The sequence below is a fragment of the Phalaenopsis equestris genome, unplaced genomic scaffold (assembly GCF_001263595.1).
Source record: "Phalaenopsis equestris unplaced genomic scaffold, ASM126359v1 Scaffold000002, whole genome shotgun sequence".
NCBI lineage: Eukaryota > Viridiplantae > Streptophyta > Magnoliopsida > Asparagales > Orchidaceae > Phalaenopsis > Phalaenopsis equestris.
The window spans coordinates 75,467,896-75,492,489 of NW_018164444.1; the positions used below are offsets into that span (position 1 = coordinate 75,467,896).

A 24,594-nucleotide genomic window follows, 5' to 3' on the forward strand; every position below is an offset into this window, starting at 1 on the left:
TTTTTTAATATTTTTAAATTGGCCATGCAATTGATCTATTTAGTTTTGACTGAGAAATATTTTTCTTTAAATTTTCGTTCTTATCAACCTATACAGACTTCATAGTAACACTTCATTAAAATGATTGAGCTTATCCTATTAATATTAATTTAACAAGTTCAAATCTTTGGGATTCACAATTATTGTAATTTTTCAAGAAAAAAAAAATCATCAGTCTACTCTGAAAATTCTTAAAGATTCTTCTCTCCTATCAAGCCTAGATTTATATATTCATAGTAATGTTGCGATTGCCAAGATTTATAACATATACAACTTCATTTAACTTGTATCATTTATTATTTCTCTCTTGACCTAGCTATAATGGCCCACTTTTAGTTGATATGATGATACAACCATAAGCCTTAATATGTAAGATTTAGAAATGCATATTCTTAAAGGCAACCAAATAAACAAGAACTCATCTATTTAATAAATTCAAAAACATTTGAGATACATGCCACGTATTAATTTAATTTTTACTCAAGTCAGAGAAATCTCGTGAAAGATTGAGAACCACCAAAAACTATAAGTAGATTAATATTTACACTGCAAAAAGAAACCTAATTGTACTGAATTTTACTAAATCAAACTTGGTTGCAAAACCAATATAGAATTTTATAGAAGAGAAGAAGGTAAGAGATCACCAATACAAAAAGTATAGGCTTCATGCCAGTACAAGGACATTACCATAGAAATTGACGTTCTTCTTTGCACTGCTCTCGAATGAGTCATCTTTCAGCCAAACATTCAAGATTGAGAAAAATTAGAAGCTTCTATTAATTCATATGTAAAATTCATCACATGTCCAAATTATATTTATGAGCACCTCATCATTCAAAGTCAGCAATTTTGTAGGATTGATTGTAATTCAAAATCATTAGTCCATATTGGATATGGTGGTGAATAGGGTGACCGAAATCTGGTGCATGTCCCAATTTCTTCCAATATCTAAAAAAAAATGATGATGAAGTATAAGGTGCCTTGGTTCCATATAATATTGCAGCCAATTATAAGATTCAACTAGAACCATCACAACTTCAAAAATTACTCATCACATGCGCTTCAGACATACATAACTACTAAAATAGCCATAGAAATTGAAGCTATAGATAGAGGGAGAACTAGGTTTTCAAGTGAGAGATGGAAAAGGTCTATATTAAATATAGCTACATCAAGATTTTGTAAAGTCTAATGGGACGCAAGAGCTACCCCCTGCCTCTAGTTCTACCCTCGATTATAAGAAATACTGCAACAACAGCCATTGCCAAAAGAACAAATCTAATACAAATAAACTAACTATAAAATAGAGAAGGCTATTGCCAGTAATGTTTGTCCTTAAAATCAGAAATACTATTCCAAACGAGAGATTACCGGACCATGTTGAGTCATAAAAGAAAGAACACATCTTATTTATATAGGAGCATCATTGTAGGCATATTGTAGACAAATTGATATTCAATAACTACCAAATATTAAAATTAAACTGAACTTGCTTAGATCATTTATTTGCTCAATTTTTTTTGATGAATTTAAAATAGCAGATCTCTAGGTTTGTAGTGTTGAACTAATGTAGCATGAATTGATGATTCTAATTTTTTAAATGCGTTTCATATTCAGGTTTTCTTTCTCCTTACATTACAAATTTAAACGAGCATGAAAAATGTGCATATGGGATGTTCTATTTCATAGTTTGGATCACCATTATTTTCTTGAGAAGATTAATAGCTTTTAGTATGTTTCCACCATAAGCTTCCAAAATACGTAACTGATAAAATTATTGGAGAACTTGGTATTTTGATTAAATCAATGTTAAAAATTTTCCAATCAGGAAAATCAAATTTCAAACATTTGGAGGTTAAATTTAAATTTACTCAACTACCTTCAGAGTTTTTTTGTCCATTTTGAAATTGTATTTCAAGTAGAATAATCATTAGAAGGTTGTTGCAAATATCCTCATCAATAAATTGAAACTCTACAGGATCTGCGTGAGATACTGATAAAGCTAAGGGAAGAGCAGTACTATTGCCTATACTGTGGATTTCAGGTTAGCGTCGTCTTAACTATCATGTGAACTTGTCAATACTTTCGCTCCTCTACTAGAAAATTGTTTTCATATATTCGTTCATGAAAATGCTGAACCATGCAGCTTGCTGCCAGCTAACATTATGATTAAGTAGATCATTTTTCTGTGACATAACCAAAGCCCACTCAGGTTTGGCATTTGGGGCAATGAATGTTAAAACTCATGCTTGTAAATAATACCTTCTGTTAGCTTTAATAACAATCTCCAACTCACAGCTTTAAATGGTGTGGGCGTGGATGGATGGCATCCAAAACATATTAAAATGTCATTGCCATTGTTCTGTTCTTCCTTATCCTCGGTTCCTTTTCTTTCCTTCCCTGAATCTGCCATTTTTACATGGTATCAGAGCTAGAAAAGGAAGCTAGCATTGACTGGAATTCCAGTGTATCTAATGGAGGCCTTATGATAAACTGTGGAGCTTTCCTTTCCTTTTCCTATGAGCTTTTCTTCTGGATTTTAAATTCGGGGGCTTCTTTTGGATGGACAACTTGGATTTGCTCCCTATAGCAACAGAGAAAATGTTCAGAGAACTAGAGCAAGGAATATATTCTTTCAATTTCCGTTGATTGCTGTTAGGGTTACAATCAAGTATGGTTTAACTTGAGCTGAATTCAACTTGAAATAAAAATAAAAAAATAAAAAAATTTCTACGCTAGCCAGGTTAGAAATAAATTGAATAATGATTGGTTCCGAGCTGATCTTTTAGTTGAGTAATGCAAAGTTTAGTAAAATTCAGAAGTATTTTTTTATATTTTGTGATGGATTATATCTATGTTGGTGTTTATACTTAAACTTTGTTCAAAATTTATATATAATATGTGTGTGCATGAAATATAAGTATATTTATATATTGCATATTTGTTGTAAATATATAACTGCATATATAAGTAAAAAGAGAGAAATTTGATCATCTTTGAGTCAAAGTAAACCGATTTCAATTTCAATCTGATTTAAATTCTAGCGAGTTCCAATTTTTGAAGAAAATTGCTAGCCTTATTTGTTGCATAGAAAACACCATGGCCTCAGGTTTGCAATAGGCATCCTCTTTCTTAATTAGCATCATTTATTCCAGCGTTTAAAGACAACTTGTGCCCAGATCTCAAAGTAACTACCCTTTATAGGCGAGTCTTGGTGAAATTTTTATTAATGGGCATTGACCCATGGAACCTATCACCGACATCCCCCCCTGTCCGGCGTCTGCCAAAAAAAAAAGTCATTTGGGAGCCCTTTAAAAAGGGTTCTAATGGTAAAGAAGTACTGGGGCTATCATTTTGAATCATGAGTATCATGTGTAGTTTTCTCGGTACCAATTGTTGATTGGAGGAATTAAAGCCGCCCTCCTTGAAGAAATTGTCGCTTAAATATTCAAAAGTGAAATGAGAAACTCTCAAAAGAAATAATTGCTCTAAAAAGTTGTTCTATTCATTAATGATTTGAGTTTATATAGAGCCTTACAAATTTCTTACAAATAAAACCATAGACTTCTATATTTTCTATTTACCGATAGGACCCTAAACTAGATACAAATCTCAACACCCTCCCTCGAGATGGTCAAAAGAGATCTACTAAGCTCATGTTGTCTTATAACCTGGACAAATCTAATAAGCTAAGTTCTTTGGTGAGGCAATCAACCACTTGATCTCCCCAGTGGTTATATGACTTAGCGCCATTAGTTTGTTATTCAACTTTTTCTTGATGAAGAACCTATCAATCTCTACATGTTTGGTTCTATCCTGTTGAATGTTGGCAATGTTGATTGATGACTTGTTGTGCCACAACTTCATTTGAGATCCTTGATGTATCTTGAGCTCTACTAACAAGGCTCTTAGCCACTTCATCTCAACAACTCTTAAGGCTGTGACTCTATACTCTGCTTTTGTTGTTGACCTCACTACTACTGACTGTTTCTTGCTCTTCCAAGAGACCAAGTTGTATGCTATGAAAATGCAGTATCCTGATGTGAATCTTTTGTCATCAGCAAAACTTGCCCAGTTAGAATCATAATAGTCCTCAGTGCTTACATGCCCATTATACTTAAAGATCAACTCATTCTTTGATGCACTGTTCAAGTATCTCAGAACCTGATATATTGTGTCCATATGACCCTTCCTTGGATTATGCATGTAGCGGCTCACCACACTCTACAAATGAGATGTCGGGATGAGTGCAACTTAGATAGAGTAGACGGCTCACCAATCTATGGTCCTCTTACGATCAACTGGCTCTCCTGTCTCTGCACTCAGCTTGGCCTTTTGATTAATTGGAGAAACTGCAGGCTTGCGTCCCAAAATGTTTGTTTTCGTGAGGAGATCCTGTATACACTTCCTCTGAGACAAGATCGTTCCCTCTGGTCCATAAGACACTTTAATCCCAAGGAAGTATATGAGTTGTCCAAGTTCCTTCACCTCAAATTTTTTGTCTAATCTTATCTTTAGCCGGGCAATCTCTATCTCATCATCATCTTTAGCCGGGCAATCTCTATCTCATCATCATCAGTGTCAATCATATCATCAACCTACACAACAAACATGGTGGTGTGATCTCCATTTTGTGGAAATAACACCGCTGGTTAGCATTTATCTGCTGATATTTCAAGCTCACCATAATCTTTTTAAACTTGTTAAACTAGGCTCAAGGAAATCGCTTCAAGTCATAAAGCGACTTTCTGAGCTTGCACACCTTGCCTACTGTTTGACCTGTGTCGAATCCTGTTGGTATCTCCATATACATGCTCTTCAGTAACTCACCATATTGAGTTGGTGTAACATCCACCCACCATTCACTGGCAAAGAAACCAGTCCTCATTGTTCATATTTGCTACCGGTGCAAATGTCTCGTCATAATCAATGTCATACAACTGACTATACCCATTCGGTACCAATCATGCCTTGTAACGCTCCACTTTTTTCTGGATTTTGTTTCATTTTGAAGATCCACTTGCACCAATTGCTCTTTTTCCCGCTGGTTGTGACATTATCTCCCATGTTTAGTTTTTATTTAGAGCCTCAAGCTCTTCATGTATAACTGTTTTCCACTCCACGTTAGCTACCTAACACTTGGGTGTAGAGATAATGTCCAAAGATGCAATAGGTGCTCAATGTACATGTAATATGTTCGAGTATGAGACAAACTAAACAATGTCATGTGAAAAACCAAAACGATGAGGATGCCTCGCATTGCTACGAGGATCCTTAAAGTCATGGAGTTGGAAGAAGGAAGAGGAATCATGCATCTGTGTAATCTAGGTCTGAGGCGGACGATGTAAATGTATCAAGAGTCATGGTAGATCGAGATAAAGGACTTGTTGGCATCAATAGCGCTACAGGCACTGTTCACTCATTTTGCTTTTTCCTCCTTGTATACACCCTCAGCTCCCTTTGAGCATGAATCCAACCACCTCCAAGTTCAATCTCCTCATTTTCTGGCTTTCAGTCAATTCTTCCCACATCATAAGACAAGGTTTTGCTCCCACATATACTAACTCTCACTATCACTACTCTCCCCCTCTTGTCTCATAGCTCCAATATCTTGCGAGTCACGAAATGATGAGGTCACTTCTAAGGTGTAGTACATTTCAAGCGCTCTAAATGACACATCCCTGATCACAAACAGTCTCTTCTATATCGGGCTTCAACAAACATACCCTTTTTGGGTAGTAAAATAACTCACAAAAGTACACTTCACAGCTTTGAGATTCAGCTTCCCTTCTGATTGTCTGTTGTGCTTTATAAAACATATACAGTCAAATGCACTCAATGGGTGAATCTCACCATTATCTTGTTTTAACATCTAACATTAAAACTTTCAATCTAACACTCTCGAGGGCATTTATTGATCAATTGAGTAGCTGTCAAAACTATTTTCCCCCACAAGAGCTTTAGGACATTTATCGTGATAATCATGCTTCGGGTTACTTCTAGAAGGTGTCCATTCTTCATCATTGCTACTCAATTTTGTGTTAGTGTTTGTGAAAATGTGATTTCTGATAAATATTTACCAAATGCCTTGTTAGTACTTTGTCCATTTTTCATATCTCAAAACCTACACTACTACACCATACTAAGTTTCGATTGCCTTGTGGAAATCTTTAAAGTAAGCAAACACATCACTCTTAGTTTTCATCAGATATAACCAAGTAACATAATGAAAATAATCAATAGAAGTAACAAAATTTTGATAACCATTTGTCGTAGAAGAAGGTTCCCAAATATCAAAATGTATCAAATAAAAAACACAAAAACTTCTATCCATAAAACTAATATAAGAGCTCCTAGGAAGCTTGCCAAACTTACAAGCATCACATCTAAGTTTTTGTTTATTTATCTTTCATACAAGAACATATACAATAGACTCAATAAACTAAAACAAGAGTGTCCTATGTGTTTATGATGGAGTAGCAAGTGAGTCATCTTCTCTCTATCCAAGCACCAAATTCCATTATTTAACGTTCCAGTCCCAAGTGTCAAATTAGTCTTTTTCTCTTGAAGGATCGTCTTAGGAATATCAAATGAAGGAATAAATTTTAGTTGGAGAATAATGATACTAATGGATAAAAAAAAGGTTTACTGGAAAGGAAGGTGCATGTAAAACATTGGACAAAGTCATAAAATCAGTACACCTCACTGTGCCCTTATCAACTACAGGCTATGTACCTTATCAACTACAGGCTATGTCAACTACAGGCTATGTATACCATCAATAGTTTGGATGCTCTTTGGAATTGCTAAGTGAGTATTAGAACATAACTATCTAGCAATACCTATCACATGTCGAGATGCACCGGAATCTACTATTCATTCTTGTGATATTATGATAGAAATAAGGCAAGAGTATATGTAGCACCAGTATTTTTGTTGGGGTGAGCATAAGTAGCATTGATATCCCTTGTTGACGACGAAGTGGATGTATCTTTAATCGTATTACCTGCTGCTTTCTGCTTCCTCTTTAATATCTCTAGAAACTCATGACCTCATCAGTAAAGACCACACCTGTTTATCTCTCGTCCTCAACTACCATCGGATTTACCTGGTAGCCCCCTTTTCTACCTCTTTGACCACCACAGCCATGACCATGACCTCCAAACTATCCAAGTCTACCTATCTTTCTCTCCTTCGATGGCTTAGGACAGACGTTGCTCAGATGGTCTACTTCACTGCAATTATAGCACTTGTGAGCCCCCTTGGACACATATCATACCCGAGCTTGAGACAACTAAAATTGATTGCATACCTGGAAGTTCACTCAGCTCAGAGTGTAGCCTCATGTGACTTTCCTCTTATATCATTGCAACGATGGCCTCGTCAGTGACAGGATCTTTTACTGGGTTATGAGGACTGATCTCCTCTGATTAAAAACCGAGTTTGTGAGCCAAAAACTATATAGTCCTCATATGTGCAAAGATCTCCCCCTCCTTGCATCCCGAATCTCCACAACTGAACATTGGTGAGAAGTGATTAAGATCTGCCCACAATCGCTCCAGATTTATTGACTAGTCTTGAATCGATCTATCAACTTGTACCACTGCTTTCATCTCATGCTAAATCTGAAACACCCTTATGTGGTTCTCAGCCCCAACATAAATCCACTTCAGCTTCGCCCAAATGTTTCTCTCCTTTCGATTGTCATCTACTTATGAAGCAGCCAATGGAACTATCGAGTTGAGGAGCCATGTGTAAAACAAGACGTATGTGATCCTCCACTCAGCACCGTCACTCTTTGGCTCGACCCTCATCAAATATCCTCTAATCTTTTCCCTACTAGTGCTGCCTCAATTCGATGCGACCAACTTAGATATGTGGATGGTCCATCAAGCTTTAGATCCATATGAGCGAGATCTAGCTTCATTTGCGTCGGGGCATGTGTTGAGGTAGTCATTCCCGTTGAGTCACTAGCTTCCTGTATGAGTCCGACCAAGACCTTCAGAACTCCAGGATCTATTTTCTTCAAAAGCTCCAATCCTTTACCTCCCGCACTATCTTCATCTCCTGATATCTTCAATCACAAGGATCTAAGTCTAGATCATAAATATCACATGCGACTTCCTTCCCCTTCTTGACTCGATTTTGATCTTTCTCATCATCAAGATCAATATCAAGATCCTCTTCATATCAAGCCTTTCCTCGAAATTCGTGGGGTATCACCCCCCAATAAGGGACCTACAACTGACGAGAGAGAGAGAGAGAGATAGAGAGAGGTGGCCGGGAAGAGGAGCGGTGGTATTGTAACGACGACTAGGGTTTAGCTCGAATACCAAAAAGAAATTATTGCTCTAAAAAATTATTTTTTTCATTAATCATTTACTCTTATATAGAGTCTTACAACTTTCTTACGAATAAAACAATAGACTTCTTCTATATTTCATGTTTATCAATAGGACCCTAAACTAGATACAAATCTCAACACTCTCAGATACAACTATTCTTGACTTTGAGAGGCTACGCAATTGAGGGCTGAATTTCAACAACTCCATTAAAATCTTATCCTTTGCAGTGAATCTGTATTGACTCTTATTCTAGCTGATGGTAATAATACGTTCCTGAATGGAGATCTTACCTAGGAGGTTTACATGGTTGTTCATCCAGGCTTTGGCTCTACTACCTCCCACGAGCAAGTATTTAGACTGCGAAAAGAAATCACCACGAGTATGGTTCGGGAAATTCACAAACGTGGTAGTAGGTCATGGATTCACTCGGTCTCAATCAGACCACACTCTTCTTCCGACATTCTTCCACTTGCTAAGTAGCTATCTTTATTGTTTATGTTGACGATATTGTTCTCACATGTTATAATTTACCAGCATTAGTGTCTTTGAACAGTCTTTGAACAACATTTTTGTTGCTTCCTTTAAAATGCAGGACTTGGGATTTCATCGGCACTTCTTAGACATGGAAGTTGCTCGGTCATCTTAGGTTATTTGTCTATCTCAGTGGAAATATGTGATTAATCTTTTGACAAAGAACAATATTTTCCTGTGCAAACTAATGACTGCTCCGATTGATCCAAATGAAAAACTTGTTGTTCCCAATGAAGTTTTTGTAAACAAGATTCACTACCAGCACCTTGTGGAGAAACTCATCTACATTGTCTATACACGCGCCGACATACCTCATGCAATTGGGATAGTCAATTCATGCATGATCTCTATGAGCACCACCTCCAAGCTGTTCACTGAATTCTCCACTATTTAAAAGACACACGGGGCTCATGTTTTTTTTTCCCGTCACACCTCTCGTTTTATTGCAGTTTACACAGACGCAGATTGGACCGGGCCTGTCGGGGTGCCGGTCATTTGTGTGGGGAAACCTGGTCACGTGGAAAATCAAGAAGCAGTCTGTAGTTGCTCGGAATAGTACGAAAGCCGAATTTCGGCTCATGTCTCTAGGAATTTGTGAAGCCCTCTAGTTTCACATCATGCTTCACAAACTACGTATGACAGTCTTCGCTCCTCTACAGTTATTCTGTGATAACAATGTGTCATTAGCATTGCTCACAACCCTGTCCAGCATGATTGTACCAATCACAGTGAGATTGACAGTCACTTCATTAAAGAAAAGCTCGAGTCCGGGAAAATTTGTGTTCCGTTTGTGTCATCTAGTTGGCCAGCTGACAGATATTCTCACAAAGAACCTTCCTCAACCACTGCTGGATGATTTTAAATCCAAGTTGAACATGACTGACATTTTTGCTTCAACTTGAGGGATTATTAGAGTATTAAAATATTAATATTCAGATTTTTGTATTAATTGCTTTGATTTGTTTTTATTTACTTTTTTTTTCTCTTTATTCGATTTTCATTCACTTTCCTTTTTCCCATTATTTTGTTTCCTTGCTAGTAGATTTTTGTAATGGGTATTTGTACCCCTCCTTGCTTCATTAAGAAGTCATCTTGGGTTCTATTATATATATACATATATATATATATATATATATATATATATATATTGTATGCATGCCTTTATAATTGATGAAATTCATCTGGGTCTAGCAGATTCTGCACTTATTTTCCTCACCGCTTGAAAAATTATTGATATATCAGATAACAGTACTTCGGCGATGACCAGTAATATTATTTTGCACATAGATTTGAAGCATATTCAAATCACTTGCTACTTTATGAGCCAAAATATTAAAATAGGCAAAAACTAGATGTGCCATTTGTGGTGAACCAAATGTACGCATGCACCAACAGGGGATTAGATTGAAGCCTGAAAAAATTTAGGTTTAAATAATAATATATCATGGAATAGAATTTAAAAAGAATGAGATAAACTTAATCTTTCATTGAGGTTGCATATATGTAGTTTGGGAAGGAGATCAGGACTCTAAGATAAGTTATTCTGTATTATATTTTTCTTGGAAAAAATTTAGTGTATTGGAAGAGTATTAAACAAAATACAGTGGCCTAGCCAGTTAAAAAATTGAGTATAAAGCTCTTGTATTTACAACAGCTGGAATTGTCAAGGTCAATCAGATTCTATAATTATTTACTTTTACCACTTGAAAAATCAATGATATATTCTGACAGATGTTCTTTGGTTATGAATAATAATAAAATTTTCACAGCCGATTGGAACATTTTAAAATTGATTCCTACTTTTATTATAGAGACGATAGAAATAGGTGAAATATAAGTAATCTTTGTTGCTTTAGAAGAACTAAGTGGTTGATATCTTAGAAAAGTATATGAAGAGCAAATTTAGCATATCAATATACTGCCAATAAAAATAGCTTATTATTTTACCCAAATAAAAATTTCAACTTTGATATGGAAAAAAAATTCTTACTTTTCATATATCCTAATAATAATAATAATAATAACTTAATATGGCGTTTCAAATGCTTCAATACTAATGACTCAAAGGTTTCAAGCTTTTATTTAGTTTTCAGTGACATTTCAGATGATTCCATGTTATTGATTTGATGTTTGTAAGGTTTTGTTTAGTTTCAAATTATGTTTCAAACAGAGGTTGCAAGTATGCCATTCATTTCATATGTCAAGCTTATTAAGTTTGAATTGCGCTTGGAAGTATTAAAGTCACTTCTGATCTGTATGAACCACTATTTATTTTGTTTAATTTTGAAGTAGATATGGTGGTCTCCAGTGCTTCATTATTTGGTGAAGCTTTATCTTGAATCTCATGTCTCTCTTCAGCTCTACGTTTCCATAAGCTTTTCTTTGTGATACGCAGCTCTCCTCTTTAGGCCTCGACTGTCTAAGGCTCTTTTATGTGAAAAACTAACACTTGAAAGCCCTCCAAACTTTCTTTGATAGAGCGGGATGGATGGATACAACATAAGCTACATTTAATACAATATGACACAATTCAGGTAGTACATTTATTATAGCAAAATGTGACTTTAATAAAGAAGTTATGAGGTATGGTTTCTCTCATCAATTCTATAGTCACAATGGCATGGTTCGAGTACTATATTTGCTGCCAAATCAGCAGTTTTCTTGGATCTAAAATCAGCTTATATTTCAGGCATTGTTTTGGCTCTTCGATTTTATCTCAATACTTCACACAATGCTCTCAGAAATTTTTATATTCTCCACTCGTTCTTATTGACATATTAATATATATTTTTTATTTTCCAATAAAGCTTTTACTTTAATTAGCATATTCACTTTAAGTTCATCTATTCATCTTGAAAGTTATAATTTTTATGTGAAGATAATGATATAAATTGTCTTTTTAAATAGCCGTAAGTATTTGCATACACAAATATATGCTTAAAAAATATCTTAAAACTTGAAAATAATCCATTAACTTTAAAAATCAATATTTCTTTTTCAATAAAATATATTAAATAAGGAATTAAATTCATGGTTTGATTTATTAGCGCATGGACTTGATATCCTGAAAAGATTCAATTCTTGGCAGTGTGCAAGTTAAATTGGACTCCAATATGCTATGCTGTAAATTGGGCCACTTGATGTTGAGGCTTTATTCATGCTTTATAAATAGTGCGGACAAGGATGCAGGGCATCGAAACCACATTAATAAAAGCTTGGGACATTTAGGTGCATCCCACTCAATTCCTATGTATTTAAATATCCAACAACACCTGAGGGGCTGTTTGGGATCATTTTTTATTTCTTATTTTTTGTTGTTATTGAAAATAAAAAATAGGAAACAAATAGAAAAATAGTGTTTGTTTAACTTTTTTTTTTTTTTTTTTAATAGAAATAACATAATTTTTTAAAAATATCCAAAACAGAAAAAAAAAAAAACATGTTTTTACTATTTTTAAAACACCTTAAAGAGACACGTCTCTAAACACATTATAAATAAGTCATGAGAAAATGTACGTCACCGACCGCCTGCCGAGGTCGCTGCTCGCCACCGCCTTTGGCCACCCGCTGAGGCTACCTCCTGGGTAACCTGTTGTATCCGCCGCCGCCGACAGTCGCCTCTGCCTGTTATCTATTGTCAGTCGCCTCCAACCATTGCCACCGCCGCCCGTGGTCCCCACTGGTAGTCGTCGCCGCCTACTGCCCGCCACGCCACGGTTACTGCGCCACTGCTCTCTGTCGCCATTGCATGTTGGCCGCGGCCGCCGCCCATGACCAATAACAGCTCGTTGCTCGTCTCCACAACCTCCCTCGCCCGCCTGTTACCTGCAGTCGCCGCAACCACCATCGTTGCCATCTACTTGCTCGTTACCTGCCGTCGTCACTACCCTCCATCCTCCGCCCGTCACCTGTTGTCATTGTCCGCCTGCTGTCTCCACCTGCACATGTAATGATTCGTGTTGGGTGGAGCAAGGAAGACGTGTACGCAATGGGCGACGAAGCTTAATACTAGAATGTCATATGGACCCAACTATTTTATAAGAAATATAGTTCTCTTAAAAAAAAAATGAACCAAACATGTTTTATATTTTTTATTTTTAAAAATATATAAATCATAATTGTGGAGGGTTGCGTTAGCTAGTCAACAACCAGCGTAAAATTTGTCGAAAAAAAATCATGAAATGAATCATTTTGATCATTGTGTAAGTGCTAGGGCGTCCCCTAGAACGACGCGTTGTATAACTTGAATATAGTGAAAAGTGTGCAAGGGCCGTTACATCGGCACCCGAGTATAGTGTCAAATAAGCAAGAGTTCTTACATTACGAATGAATGCGGGTAAAGAAGTTAGTCCATGAAACTAATGAAACTAATATTAGGATAGGATCGATAGGATCTTGGAATATAGGTATAGGTACTCTCAATGGTAGATTAATGGAATTAGTTGATATTATGATTCATAGAAAAAATAATATCTCATGTATTCAAGAAACTAAATGGGTTGGAGAAAAGACTAAGGAGATTGATATTTTAGGTTTTAAACTTTGTTATTCTGGTAAGATTTGCACTAGAAATGGTGTAGGTGTCATTATTGATAAGAGTTTGAAAGATAATGTTGTAAAATTTAATAGAGTTGGTGATAAAATTATAGCCCTTTAGATTATCATTGATACTAAAATTTTTAATTTTATAAGTGCTAAGTGCTTATGCTTCTTATGCTTCTCAAGTAGGTTTAGATACAAGGTCTAAAGATAAATTTTGGAATGACTTAGAAGGCTTAATACAAATGATATCTCTTGAAGAAAGAATTTTTATTGGAGTGGATTTAAATGGACATATCGGTAAAGTGGTAGAAGTCTTCAGATATACTCATGGTGGCTACGGTTTTGGAGTAACTAATGAAGAATTTAGAGTTATTTTAGATTTTGCTTTTGCATATGATTTTGTTATTATTAATACTTTAATAAAAAAAAAAGAGATGAACATCTTATTACTTATAAGAGTGGATCTAATAAAACACAAATTGATTATTTTCTCATGAGAAGAAGAGATCGTCGAGATTGTAAAGATTATAAGGTCATTCCAAGTGAGAATTTAAGTACCCAACATTGTTTATTAGTTCTAGATTTTAAGATGAAGAGTTGTAAAATAAATAATACTAGGATTTATTATCGTAGAATTAATTGGGGAAACCTAAAAGACAAATAAAATTATTTTTACGAGTAAAATTTAATATTTTAAAATTTGGGATGTTCATGAAGAAGTAAATGTTATGTGAGATAAAGTAACAAACACTATTAAATAAGTAGCAAAAGAAGTGCTTGAAGAATAAAAAAAAATTTATAAATAAAAATAGTTGGTGGTAGAATAATAATGTGCAAAAAAAGATAAAATATAAGAAGTTATGTTATAAAAATTGATTTAAATGTAAAAGCTTAGAGAACTGGGAAAAATATCAAATGACCCGCAGGGAGTTTAAAAAAACAACCTGTGACGGTAAAAATTTTACTTTTAATAATCTTTATAATATATTAGATACTAAGGAGGGTGAAAAATATATGTATAAACTAGTCAAACAAAGAGAGAAGAAAAGTAAAGATTTAACTCAAGTAAAATGTATTAAAGATGAAAATAAAAAAAAGTACTTTTCTTAGAAAAAGATATTCAACATAGGTGAGTGAGTTATTTTGATAATTTTTTTAATGAAGTTTCTGAAAATACGATCGACCTTAATGATCTTAATATCATGAATAATAATAAAATGTTTCGTTTTTACCATCGCATTAGTAAAAAAGAAGTTGAGTGGGCTTTAAAGAAAAACCAAGGGTGTAAAGTCTGTAGTATCTTATGATATCCCAATTGAAGTGTGGAAATATTTAGGAGATTTGGGTGTTTCTTGGCTTATTAAACTCTTTAATATTATTTTAAAAACTAAGAAGATGCCTGAGGAGTGGAGGAAGAGTATTTTGGTCCTCATTTTTAAGAATAAAGGGGATGCACAAGGGTGTGCAAATTATATAGGAATTAAGTTGATGTGTCATACTTTAAAATTATGGGAGGGTAATTGAACATAGGTTAAGACGCATTACAAAGATTTCTCATAATCAAATTGGATTTATACTGGGCAGGTCTACTATGGAAGCTATACATTTATTGAGAGGTTTGATGGATAAGTTCAGAGATAATAAGGAGAATCTCATTTGTTTTTTATTGATTTAGAAAAAGCTTACGATAAGGTTCCAAGAGATATCCTTTGGAGAGTTCTTGAGAAGAAAAGTGTTGATATGACTTATATTCAAGTCATTAAAGATATGTATATTAGAGTTGTTACTTGTCTTCAAACTGAAGGAGGATTGACCAAATATTTTCCTATTTCTGTTGGAGTACATCAGGGATCGACTTTAAGATCATATCTTTTTTCTTTAGTTATGGATGGTCTTATTGGACATCTACAAGAGGATGTACCTTGGTATATGCTTTTTGCTGATGATATCATGCTCGTGGATAAAACGAGAGAAAAAACCCAGCAAAAACTTGAATTATGGAGGTTTACATCGGAGTCTAAAGACCTTTATTTAAGTAGAACTAAAATTGAATGCATGGAATGTAATTTTAGTAGTAGTAGCTCTAGTGACAGAAGTGTGACTTTGGGTGATCAAATTATTAAACGTTTTAGATATCTTGAGTCTGTTGTTCAAAGCGATGGTGATATAAATGGGGATGTTAATAGTAGAATTCAAGTTGGTTGGTTGAAGTGGATGAATGCTTCGGGCCTTTTGTGTGATAGAAAAGTACCACTTAGACTAAAAGGAAAATTTTATATGACGATGGTGAGACCTGCAATGCTCTATGGCGCTGAATGTTGGCCTTTAAAAGAGAAGCATAATAACAAGTTAAGTGTTGTCGAGATGAGAATGATTAGGTGGATAAGTGGCTTTACACTTAGATACAAATGCGAAATAAATATATCCGTGATAGGGTTGGTGTACCGTGACAGACAAAATTAGAGAAAGCCGTCTTAGATGGTTTGGTCACATTAAACGTCGACCATCTGATGATCCGATTAGGAGAGTAGATGTTTTAGATTCGACTTGTGTTAAGAAAGGTAGAGGTAGACCTAGGAAGACTTGGGCTTATTGTATAAAAAATGATCTAAATTTACTAGAATTACATGAAAATATGACACTAAATATGACGCAATGGGAAAAAGGATTCATGTAGCCGACCCCACATAGTTGGATTAAGACTTTGTTATTGTTGTTGTTGTATAAATCATAACAGTACAAAATGTTTTTTTTAAATAAAGAATCAAAATAAAAATAAAAAACAAAAACAAAAAAATGATCTCAAATAGCCATAAACTTCTACTTTTTTTACATTTTAACTACCCAAATTTGTTTGACATATTAAAAAATATCTTCATTTTAATTTTTATAAGTGAAACACTTTCATGCATAGATAGTGGTATGTATGTAAAAAATTAAAGTGTAGATGTTCGATGTGCAAATACAAAAAAAATTGAGTGGTACTTATGAAATCTTCCAAAATGCTATTTACCCTGTTTCTTTTATTTGTCTTGCTCCTCCGTTATTTGCTTTTTGAATATGAATGGCATTTTCTTATTTTCTAGTATTTATGTAATCATATAAATTATTGTTAATAAATTCTTGAACTGTTGGTTAATTTCCATTACTCGACTTCCAGTATGAATCAGAAGCAGCACTCCAGTCTTCTTGTCCTGGACTCCATGAAGAGGACCACTGAATCAGGTTGCTTTTAGCATTCGAATCTGCCAGCAAGCAACCCCCCTGGGTGGCAATCAAAGGCAGGTTTTGATTTTATGATCGAAATTGTATGCAAGGCTGGATCAGAGGGTCAAGAAAATATTTAATTAGCCAACTTCAGCTCCTCAGAATTCATGAAGAAAGAATATCAAAGTGCCATTCAATCATCTAAGCTCCTAATCAACAGTTTAACCATGGACCTCCATGAAAGCCCGCAGTGCTAGAAAGTTGAGTTTTTATGTCTTCAATTCACAATTTAAGCTTGCAATTTTGTTTCTGTAGAAAGGAACATGATTTTTGATTAGCATATAATTCATGCAACATCGAAATTTGTATTCATTATTTGCGCTGATGTATAAGATATAGTACTGCCTTGTAATGACAGTTGTAAAAAATTTTCATTTTCACAGTGCAATCAGTGCACCTGCGTCATTTCAAATTTCAAATAGTTTTTCAAGCCTCGACTATTGGATCTCCAGTTGCAAATCAGCCCTTTTTTACTTCCATGTTTTCTGTTGCATCGAATCGATAGACCGAAATTGTTTCTTGCAAGTATTAAATAGAGAATTAAAAACGACATTCAAAAACTCGTGAAATAGTAGTCCTCATAAAGAAGTCATGCCATTCAAATGTTCACAGAATACCCCCAAAGATAAATATCATGTTTCATAGTTCATAAAATGCAGAAGCAGAAGCAAACAGTACTACTTCAAAGAGACCAATGCATAGCAGAATGATCATGATCAAAGACCTCACGGTGGCCAATCTCATCATCACACTGCCTGTTATCCTGCAGAGCCAACTCAAGCTCACTCGAGAAGTGGCCATTGCCTGCATCTGACAACTGTCGAAGCCCCATATCAAGCGAACTACTCCAGGAGGAATGATCTCTAAACATCCACGGGCAACTCATGTTGCTGCTTGCCATGTTTATTTGAGCCATCGAGCCACCTCTGATTCCAGTGCCCGCCGATATCAGCGGAGCTTCATGGTTTCTAGGTGGGTGGTTTCTAGGTGGAGCCGAGGCCATGATGTTCGAGCCCCATGGCTGGTTTGACAGAAGAGAGAGAGCACAGCTGGAGTCTGAGACACCTGTAAGGCAATCACTTGATGCTTGCTCAAAAGCAGATAGGAAAGTAGGATAATGGTTTGTGACGGCCCCGATGCGAGTATTGTAGCTCCCGTGCCACTGATTATTGAGTGCCTGGTCGTTTCGCATCATTGGCCATATATCTCTTGATGCACCATGCGAACTTGGATAACTGAAGTCCTTCAAGAAGATTCTATATCTGCTGTCGTCCTCTGCAAACATGTAGGGCAATGTTTTAGGCTTAGGGATTAAAGTGAAGCCATTGGAATAAACTAAGATGTGAGAAAACTGCACCATGGAAGGATAGCCTGCCGCATCGCGATGTTAGAGGCCCGGGATGTGGCTTTCTTCGACGTTCGTTGTGTCCGGCTAGACGTCTGCGGCAACTTCGCTTCCCCTGGTCGAATTCGGGTAGAAGTTGGAACCTGCGGAGGTACTTTTGTTGAGGAATAAATTATATAGTCGTGATCAGTGGTATTACAAAAGGTTGTCTTGGGTTTTAGGATGGAGGGAAATGGAGAAATTGAATTGTGTTGTATTCCCACATGTGGTTCCTTCTGATCTCTCAAGACTGTGTTCACATAAGGGGGGGAAAAGCATCAACAGAAAAGATGAGATCTCTTCAGTGGAATTTCTACATACTGATTTGCATAATGAATGCTGCTACTGCTGAAAGGTTAGGAGGCAGTTTCATAGTTATTTTAAAAACTAAATTTTTTTTTACAAATTGTTTCGAGCATTTTAAAAACATGTCAAAATTTGTCATTGAGATCTCTATAAATTTTTAATAACTCAAGCTATCAAGCTTGATTACTTCTACAACAAGTATTTTTTAAGCATTGTTATGTAATATCATTTCTATATTGTCATTTATATAGCACTGTAACATGGCTCAAACATATAAATAAGAGGTTCAAAGATAAGTCTAAACAACAATTAAATGGTAGAGTTTTTTTTTTTTTAACGGTATATTTTGTTAGTAAAATTCTCATGCCACCTACAAACATGTCTGAATCTAACATTCTATTAGTTGTGGTGAAGATCAATAATGCCTAAAACAAGAAGCCAAACAATGGATCTCTCAGATGAAAGAGGAAGATCAATGGATCAATCAGATGCCTAAATCAAATGGAAAAGATAATTTGATAAAAACAATCCAAAAGATCTCAATATTTTTGGCAATATATCTCATATTTACCATTTCCGAGAACACAATTTCATCAGCACATTACCATTAATTTTATATTATTTTATCAATCTCCACTGAGGGATGTTCGTCGCATTGATGAGAAAATGAAGCAGAACTTACCCTCAGCAACCCAAAATTATCCATGAAAATAACCAACGTGCTCTTTGCTCAAATTACAAAAGCTCAGCCTCAATTAAAATTTTAAAATATCAATTATTGAAACCTATAAAAGGAAGTTGGATCGAATGGATCACATTGCTCAATTCACATTAAAGGATTTTCTCCTCCCGTTATATGATTTTGTATAAATGTTAGCTATGCTTCAAGTCATTTAATTTAGTGATTTTCAAGGCTATCTCCTAGGAGCATCAAAACTTCAACTCTCTAGCACACAAAGGGCATCTGAAAAACTTGACAGACCTTAAATACTAGGCAAGAGCTTAATGATTATTTTCAACATTTTATTACTGGATTTAAATATAAAATGATGGATGTAAAAGTCTCTAGTCACCCAAACTGCATGATCTTTGAGAAGAGTCTTCCAAGTATGCACCATGTTTGAGGCAGTTGAGGACATCACCCTAATTATTAGAACTCATAAATAATCACATTAATGCAAAAATTACAACTTAAGAATTTTTACTTTGTGATTTTCAAAAGTTGCCGAATCACTTTGATGACATCATCATCATAATCACCCAATCAAGCAATGTGCTGACTTCAACTTGGCCAGAAACTAGTGCCCATTATAAAGATGAATTCAAATATAAACAAGCTCTCTTTTCTAAATTTTTGTTTAGAGATAAGTCTGGCAAAAGTAAACATACACTTCATGCACACTCCATGAGTTTTTTATGCAGAATTGATAAATGCAATTAAAGAGAGAATATTTCCGTCAGCCATTTCACCATTTCCACTATTTACATAACCTCATACTTGATATACATTAAAGTATTATACTTTTCACAAAGATCATGATCCAAATATAAAAAGATTGTCATCCTCTTTACAATATTGTAAAAGAAATCATGCATGCTAGAATACTCGAAGAGATTTTACTACTAAACCCTAAAAAAAAATAAAAAAAAAAATAAAAACACTGAGAGAGATGAATGCCACTCCGCATAAGCATTTATGAATTCTTGCAATAAATATCTCAGAAATGGTGTTGTACTTTGTCAATGTTATAATTCATTTACATATTTGAAGAAAAGCAAGTTTTAAGAAATTTTTTTGGTTAATCGTGTAACAAATTAAAATCTAGTTTTGATGGAGCTATATTCAAATTTTAAGTTTGAAATTAACATATAAGAACTTATCCAAAACACTTGAAATTTACATTTAGGGAGCTTGTTCTAAGAACTCAATCATGTTTTTGCGTGACTCATCCTTAAGACCTGTACGTTCAAGAAACTATCTTAGAAACTCAAAAAACATTTGGGGGAATTCATGCTAAGAACCGATGAATTCAAGGAACTTCATGTTACATATCAATTCCAATATGAACAAGCTCTCTTTTCTCAGTCTATGTTTAGAGATAAGTCGCCAATGGTAAATGAGCACCTGATATATACTCCTTTATGAGTTTCTTATGCATAATCGGTAAATTCAATTAAAGAAAAGGAATACTTCTATTAGCCATCTCCATTATTCACACCACCTCATACTTGATATACATAGAAGTATTATACTTCACAAAGATCATGATCAAGACATAAAATATTGTCATCATCATTATAATCTTGTGGAAGAACTCATCTAAGCTAGAAAACTTAGATTTTACTTAGCAACCCTACATAATAATTAAAAACACAATAAGAGATGTGAATCCATCCCACATAAGTCATAGAAAAAGTAGAAATCATTTTATAAATGCATGTAATAAGACTATTAGAAAAGGCGGTGTGCTTTATCAACTTTATAAATCATTTACATTTTTTAAGAAAAGCAAGTGTTATGAAAATTTCTTGGTTTATCTTTATAAATTAAAATTTAATTTTGGCGGAAGCATATTCAAAACTTATATTTGAAATTTACACTGAAGAACTTACTACAAGCACTCAACATTATATTTAGGGAACTCATCATGAGGACTCAATGATGAATTTTTGGAATTAATCCTTAAGCCTTGTACTTTCAAGGAACACATCTAAGAAACTCAAAAGTACACTCATAGAACTCACGGCTAAGAACTCGATACATTCAAGGAACATCACATTACATATCAATTCCAATATGAACAAGCTCTCTTTTATCATCTCAGTTAAAAGATAACTCACAAATAGTAAATAGATACTTGATATATACCCCATTATGAGTTTCTTATGCAAAATTGGTAAATGCAATCAAAGGAAAGAATACCTATGTTGGCCATCTCCACTATTCACACAAACTCATACTTGATATGCATTTAAGTATTAACATTTCCAATCATCTTTGCAATCTTGTAGCACACTCGGAGAAATCATGTTAAGAACTTGATACATTCAAGTAACTTGATTATAGATATCAATTCCGATATGAACAAGCTCTCTTTTATTAGTCTCTGTTAAGAGATAAGTCACCAATAGTAAACAAACTCATTATTTATACTCCTTTTGAGTTTTTTATGCTGAATTGGTAAATGCAAGTAAGGAGAAAGATTACTTCCCGGCCATCTTAATTATTCACACAATCTCATACTTGATATAACATTAAAGTATTATACTTTTCACAATGCTTATGATCAAAACATAAAATATTTTCATCGTTTTTACAGTCATTTGGAAAGTCTCGTCTAAGCTAGAAAACTAGAGATTTTACTCGTCAAACCTAAAATGAAGATTAAAAAAACACAACAAGAGAGATGAACCTACCCCAAACACGTCAAGGAGATGATAGGAACCATCTTATGAATGCTTGAAATAAAAATCTTAGAAAGAGTGGAGTGATTTACCAACCTTAGATTTCATTTATTTTTTTTTAAGAAAAGCAAGTTCTCAGAAACTTCTTGGCTTATCCTTGGAAGTTAAATTTTATTTTTGATAGAAGCATTTTCAAAACTTATGTTTGAAATTACACTTGCAAACTTATCCTAAGCACTCGACGTTACATTTAGGGAACTCGTGAGAACTCAATGATGTATTAAATGTACTAAAAAATATAAAAAACTGTACTGAAATTTTATTGATACACTCGGGAAATCATTTGAAGAGCTTGACATTACACTTGGGAAAGTAGCCCATAAGGCATACCTGTGATTCACTAAATTAAAATTATAGAATGGTTCAAATATTAATGCCAATATTTTTTTTATCAATTTTAAGTAAAACACAAAAATAGAAACTCAAAAATACAAGCAACATAGATTAAAATATAAAAAAAAACTTAAATTTTAAATGCAATTTTACAAATTAAAAAAGAATTGGCTATTAAGCTTTGAATAATGGAGATCTAAACTTTCAAATAACATTAAAATTATGCCACTGTCCACTATAAGAGAGTTACAACTCTCAGGTAGACAGTGTACACGAAATGAAAGCACTCAAAAACTTAAAAAACACGAGTTCCATTAAAAAAATCAACAAATTTTGATAAAACAAGTAAAACCATAATCATGTTTACTAGCCGAATCGAGAATTCACCAGCTCAATGACTCAGCAATATGCTCGACAATTCAGCATCAACAATTCATATATTCTATACTCAACAAATGATTTCAAAAGTTTACAATATTTTGGATTTGTACAACATCATGACAAAATCCCAAGCATCAATCCCTAAAATCTGGCCTCACATGCACCAAGGTTCATATTAAAAGCAAGAGCGACACTGTTATTGAGCTCCTAGAAGATGTTTGAGAAGTGGATTTAGAGGGGATGTGGTTGTAGAATAGCAAGGAAAAGATAATATGTGAGGTCGACATCATTTGGAAGGAGAAGCATCCTTGGGAGACTGTCCTGACAAAGAAAAAAATAGAGAACTGTGAAATGATGATATACGAACAGTGAGGAAAATCTGCACCTGTTCTTGAGCAAAATACAAACACACCCCTTGCAAAAAAAAAATTGATACAACACTCTATAAAAGTCTCTCAAAATTCATAAAGCCAAAACTTTCTAAACTCCAACAACAAAATACCCACCTAAATGGTCTTCTAATAGGAAATAACCTAAATGGAAATAAAAAATAGGAAAAAAAGAAATAGAAAATGAAAAATAGGAAACAAGTAAAAAATGAAGTAAAATTTGTTGAAACAAGGTAATCCAGGCGATTCTTCTATGCCCGTGATACCAAGAGTTCCACAGAACTGGGGGATCATGTCGCGGAAAATGCTTGCTCTTGCATCACAAGGAAATTCCCACACCCACATCATTTTCCCCATGTAGGATTCATCTTCTTCACAAGAAGTTTTTGGAATTGATCTACCAACATAATAAAATCATTGCATTGTTGTGGCTCGGGAGCCTCACTACAAAGTCTATGCTCATGTCTACTACCTAAGATAACTCAAAAACATGTCCTGCCAAAGTTTATCTTGGTCGCATCAATAACCATTCTTGTTTGACACAATTAAAGTTGAAGCTGCATCCGAGCTAATACTCTCACAAGCAAGTCTTTTGGAATTCCAACAAATCATATCATAAATTCAACACTGATGAAGAAGAAGTGGGGCCGGCTACATGAATCATTTTCTCCATTATGTCCCATTGAGTGTCAAATTTTCATTTAATTTTAATAAATTAAGATCATTTTTATGCAATATGCCCTAGTCTTTCTAGGTTCACCTCTGCCTTTCTTAACATAAGTCAGAAATAAAACATCTACTCTCCTAACCGGATCATCAGTTGGTCGACGTTTAATGTGACCAACCATCTAAGACGACTCTAATTTTTTCTGCCACAAGAGCTACACCAACCCATCACGAATATATTAATTTCGCATTTTGTCTCCAAGTGTAAAGCCACTCATCCACCAAAACGTTCTCATCTCGGCATCACTAAATTTAGTTTTGTGCTTCTCTTTTAAAGACCAACATTTAGCGCCATAGAGCATTACAGGTTTCAACACTATCTTATAAAATTTTTCTTCCAGTCTAAGTGGTACTTCTCTATCACACAATAGGCATAAAGCATTCCTCCATTTGAACCAACCAACTTGAATTCTACTAATAACATCCCCATCGATATTACCACACTTTGAACAATAGACCCAAGATTATCTAAAGCGTTCACACCTTTTTATAATTTAATCATTCATAGTTACAACTCTGTCACTAGCAACTCTGTCCTGTCACTAGAGCTACTACTACTAAAATTGTATTCCATGTATACAGTTTTAGAATTCAAAGTAGACCTCCATAATTCAAGTTTTTCCTTTGTTTTTTCTCTATTCTTATCCACAAGAAGGATATCATCAGCGAAAAGCATACACCAAGACACTCTCACAAACAAATGTGTAACATGTTTTTGTGAAATCCTTAAACAAATATAATGAATATTCTTTTATGCTAAAGTAAAATAAACTTTAATATAATTAAACTACACTTCACCACTCTTCAAATGATATAAAAGAGAAATCTAGGATTAGAGTTTTAGCTTTAAATAAAGAAAATCGAAAACGAAACTCTCTCCCTACAC

At 34.5% G+C, this 24,594-nt stretch overlaps 2 protein-coding genes across 2 annotated transcripts in view; one reads left to right on the top strand and one right to left on the bottom strand.

Moving 5' to 3' along the window:
- The window catches only part of LOC110026422 (G patch domain-containing protein 11), a 28,063-nt gene extending 10,906 nt beyond the window's left edge, over positions 1 to 17,157 (top strand). Inside the window, exons 3-4 of the mRNA XM_020727353.1 lie at positions 2,018 to 2,083; positions 16,618 to 17,157. Coding sequence (XP_020583012.1) covers positions 2,018 to 2,083; positions 16,618 to 16,677 — 126 coding nt within the window. The 3' untranslated portion in view covers positions 16,678 to 17,157. The remainder of the gene's footprint in view (positions 1 to 2,017; positions 2,084 to 16,617) is intronic.
- A 231-nt stretch (positions 17,158 to 17,388) lies between these two features.
- Positions 17,389 to 24,594, bottom strand: part of LOC110026415 (squamosa promoter-binding-like protein 17) — a 19,685-nt gene continuing 12,479 nt past the window's right edge. The window contains exons 2-3 of the mRNA XM_020727340.1: positions 18,082 to 18,212; positions 17,389 to 17,999 (exon numbers count right to left, since the gene is read on the bottom strand). Coding sequence (XP_020582999.1) covers positions 17,407 to 17,999; positions 18,082 to 18,212 — 724 coding nt within the window. The 3' untranslated portion in view covers positions 17,389 to 17,406. The remainder of the gene's footprint in view (positions 18,000 to 18,081; positions 18,213 to 24,594) is intronic.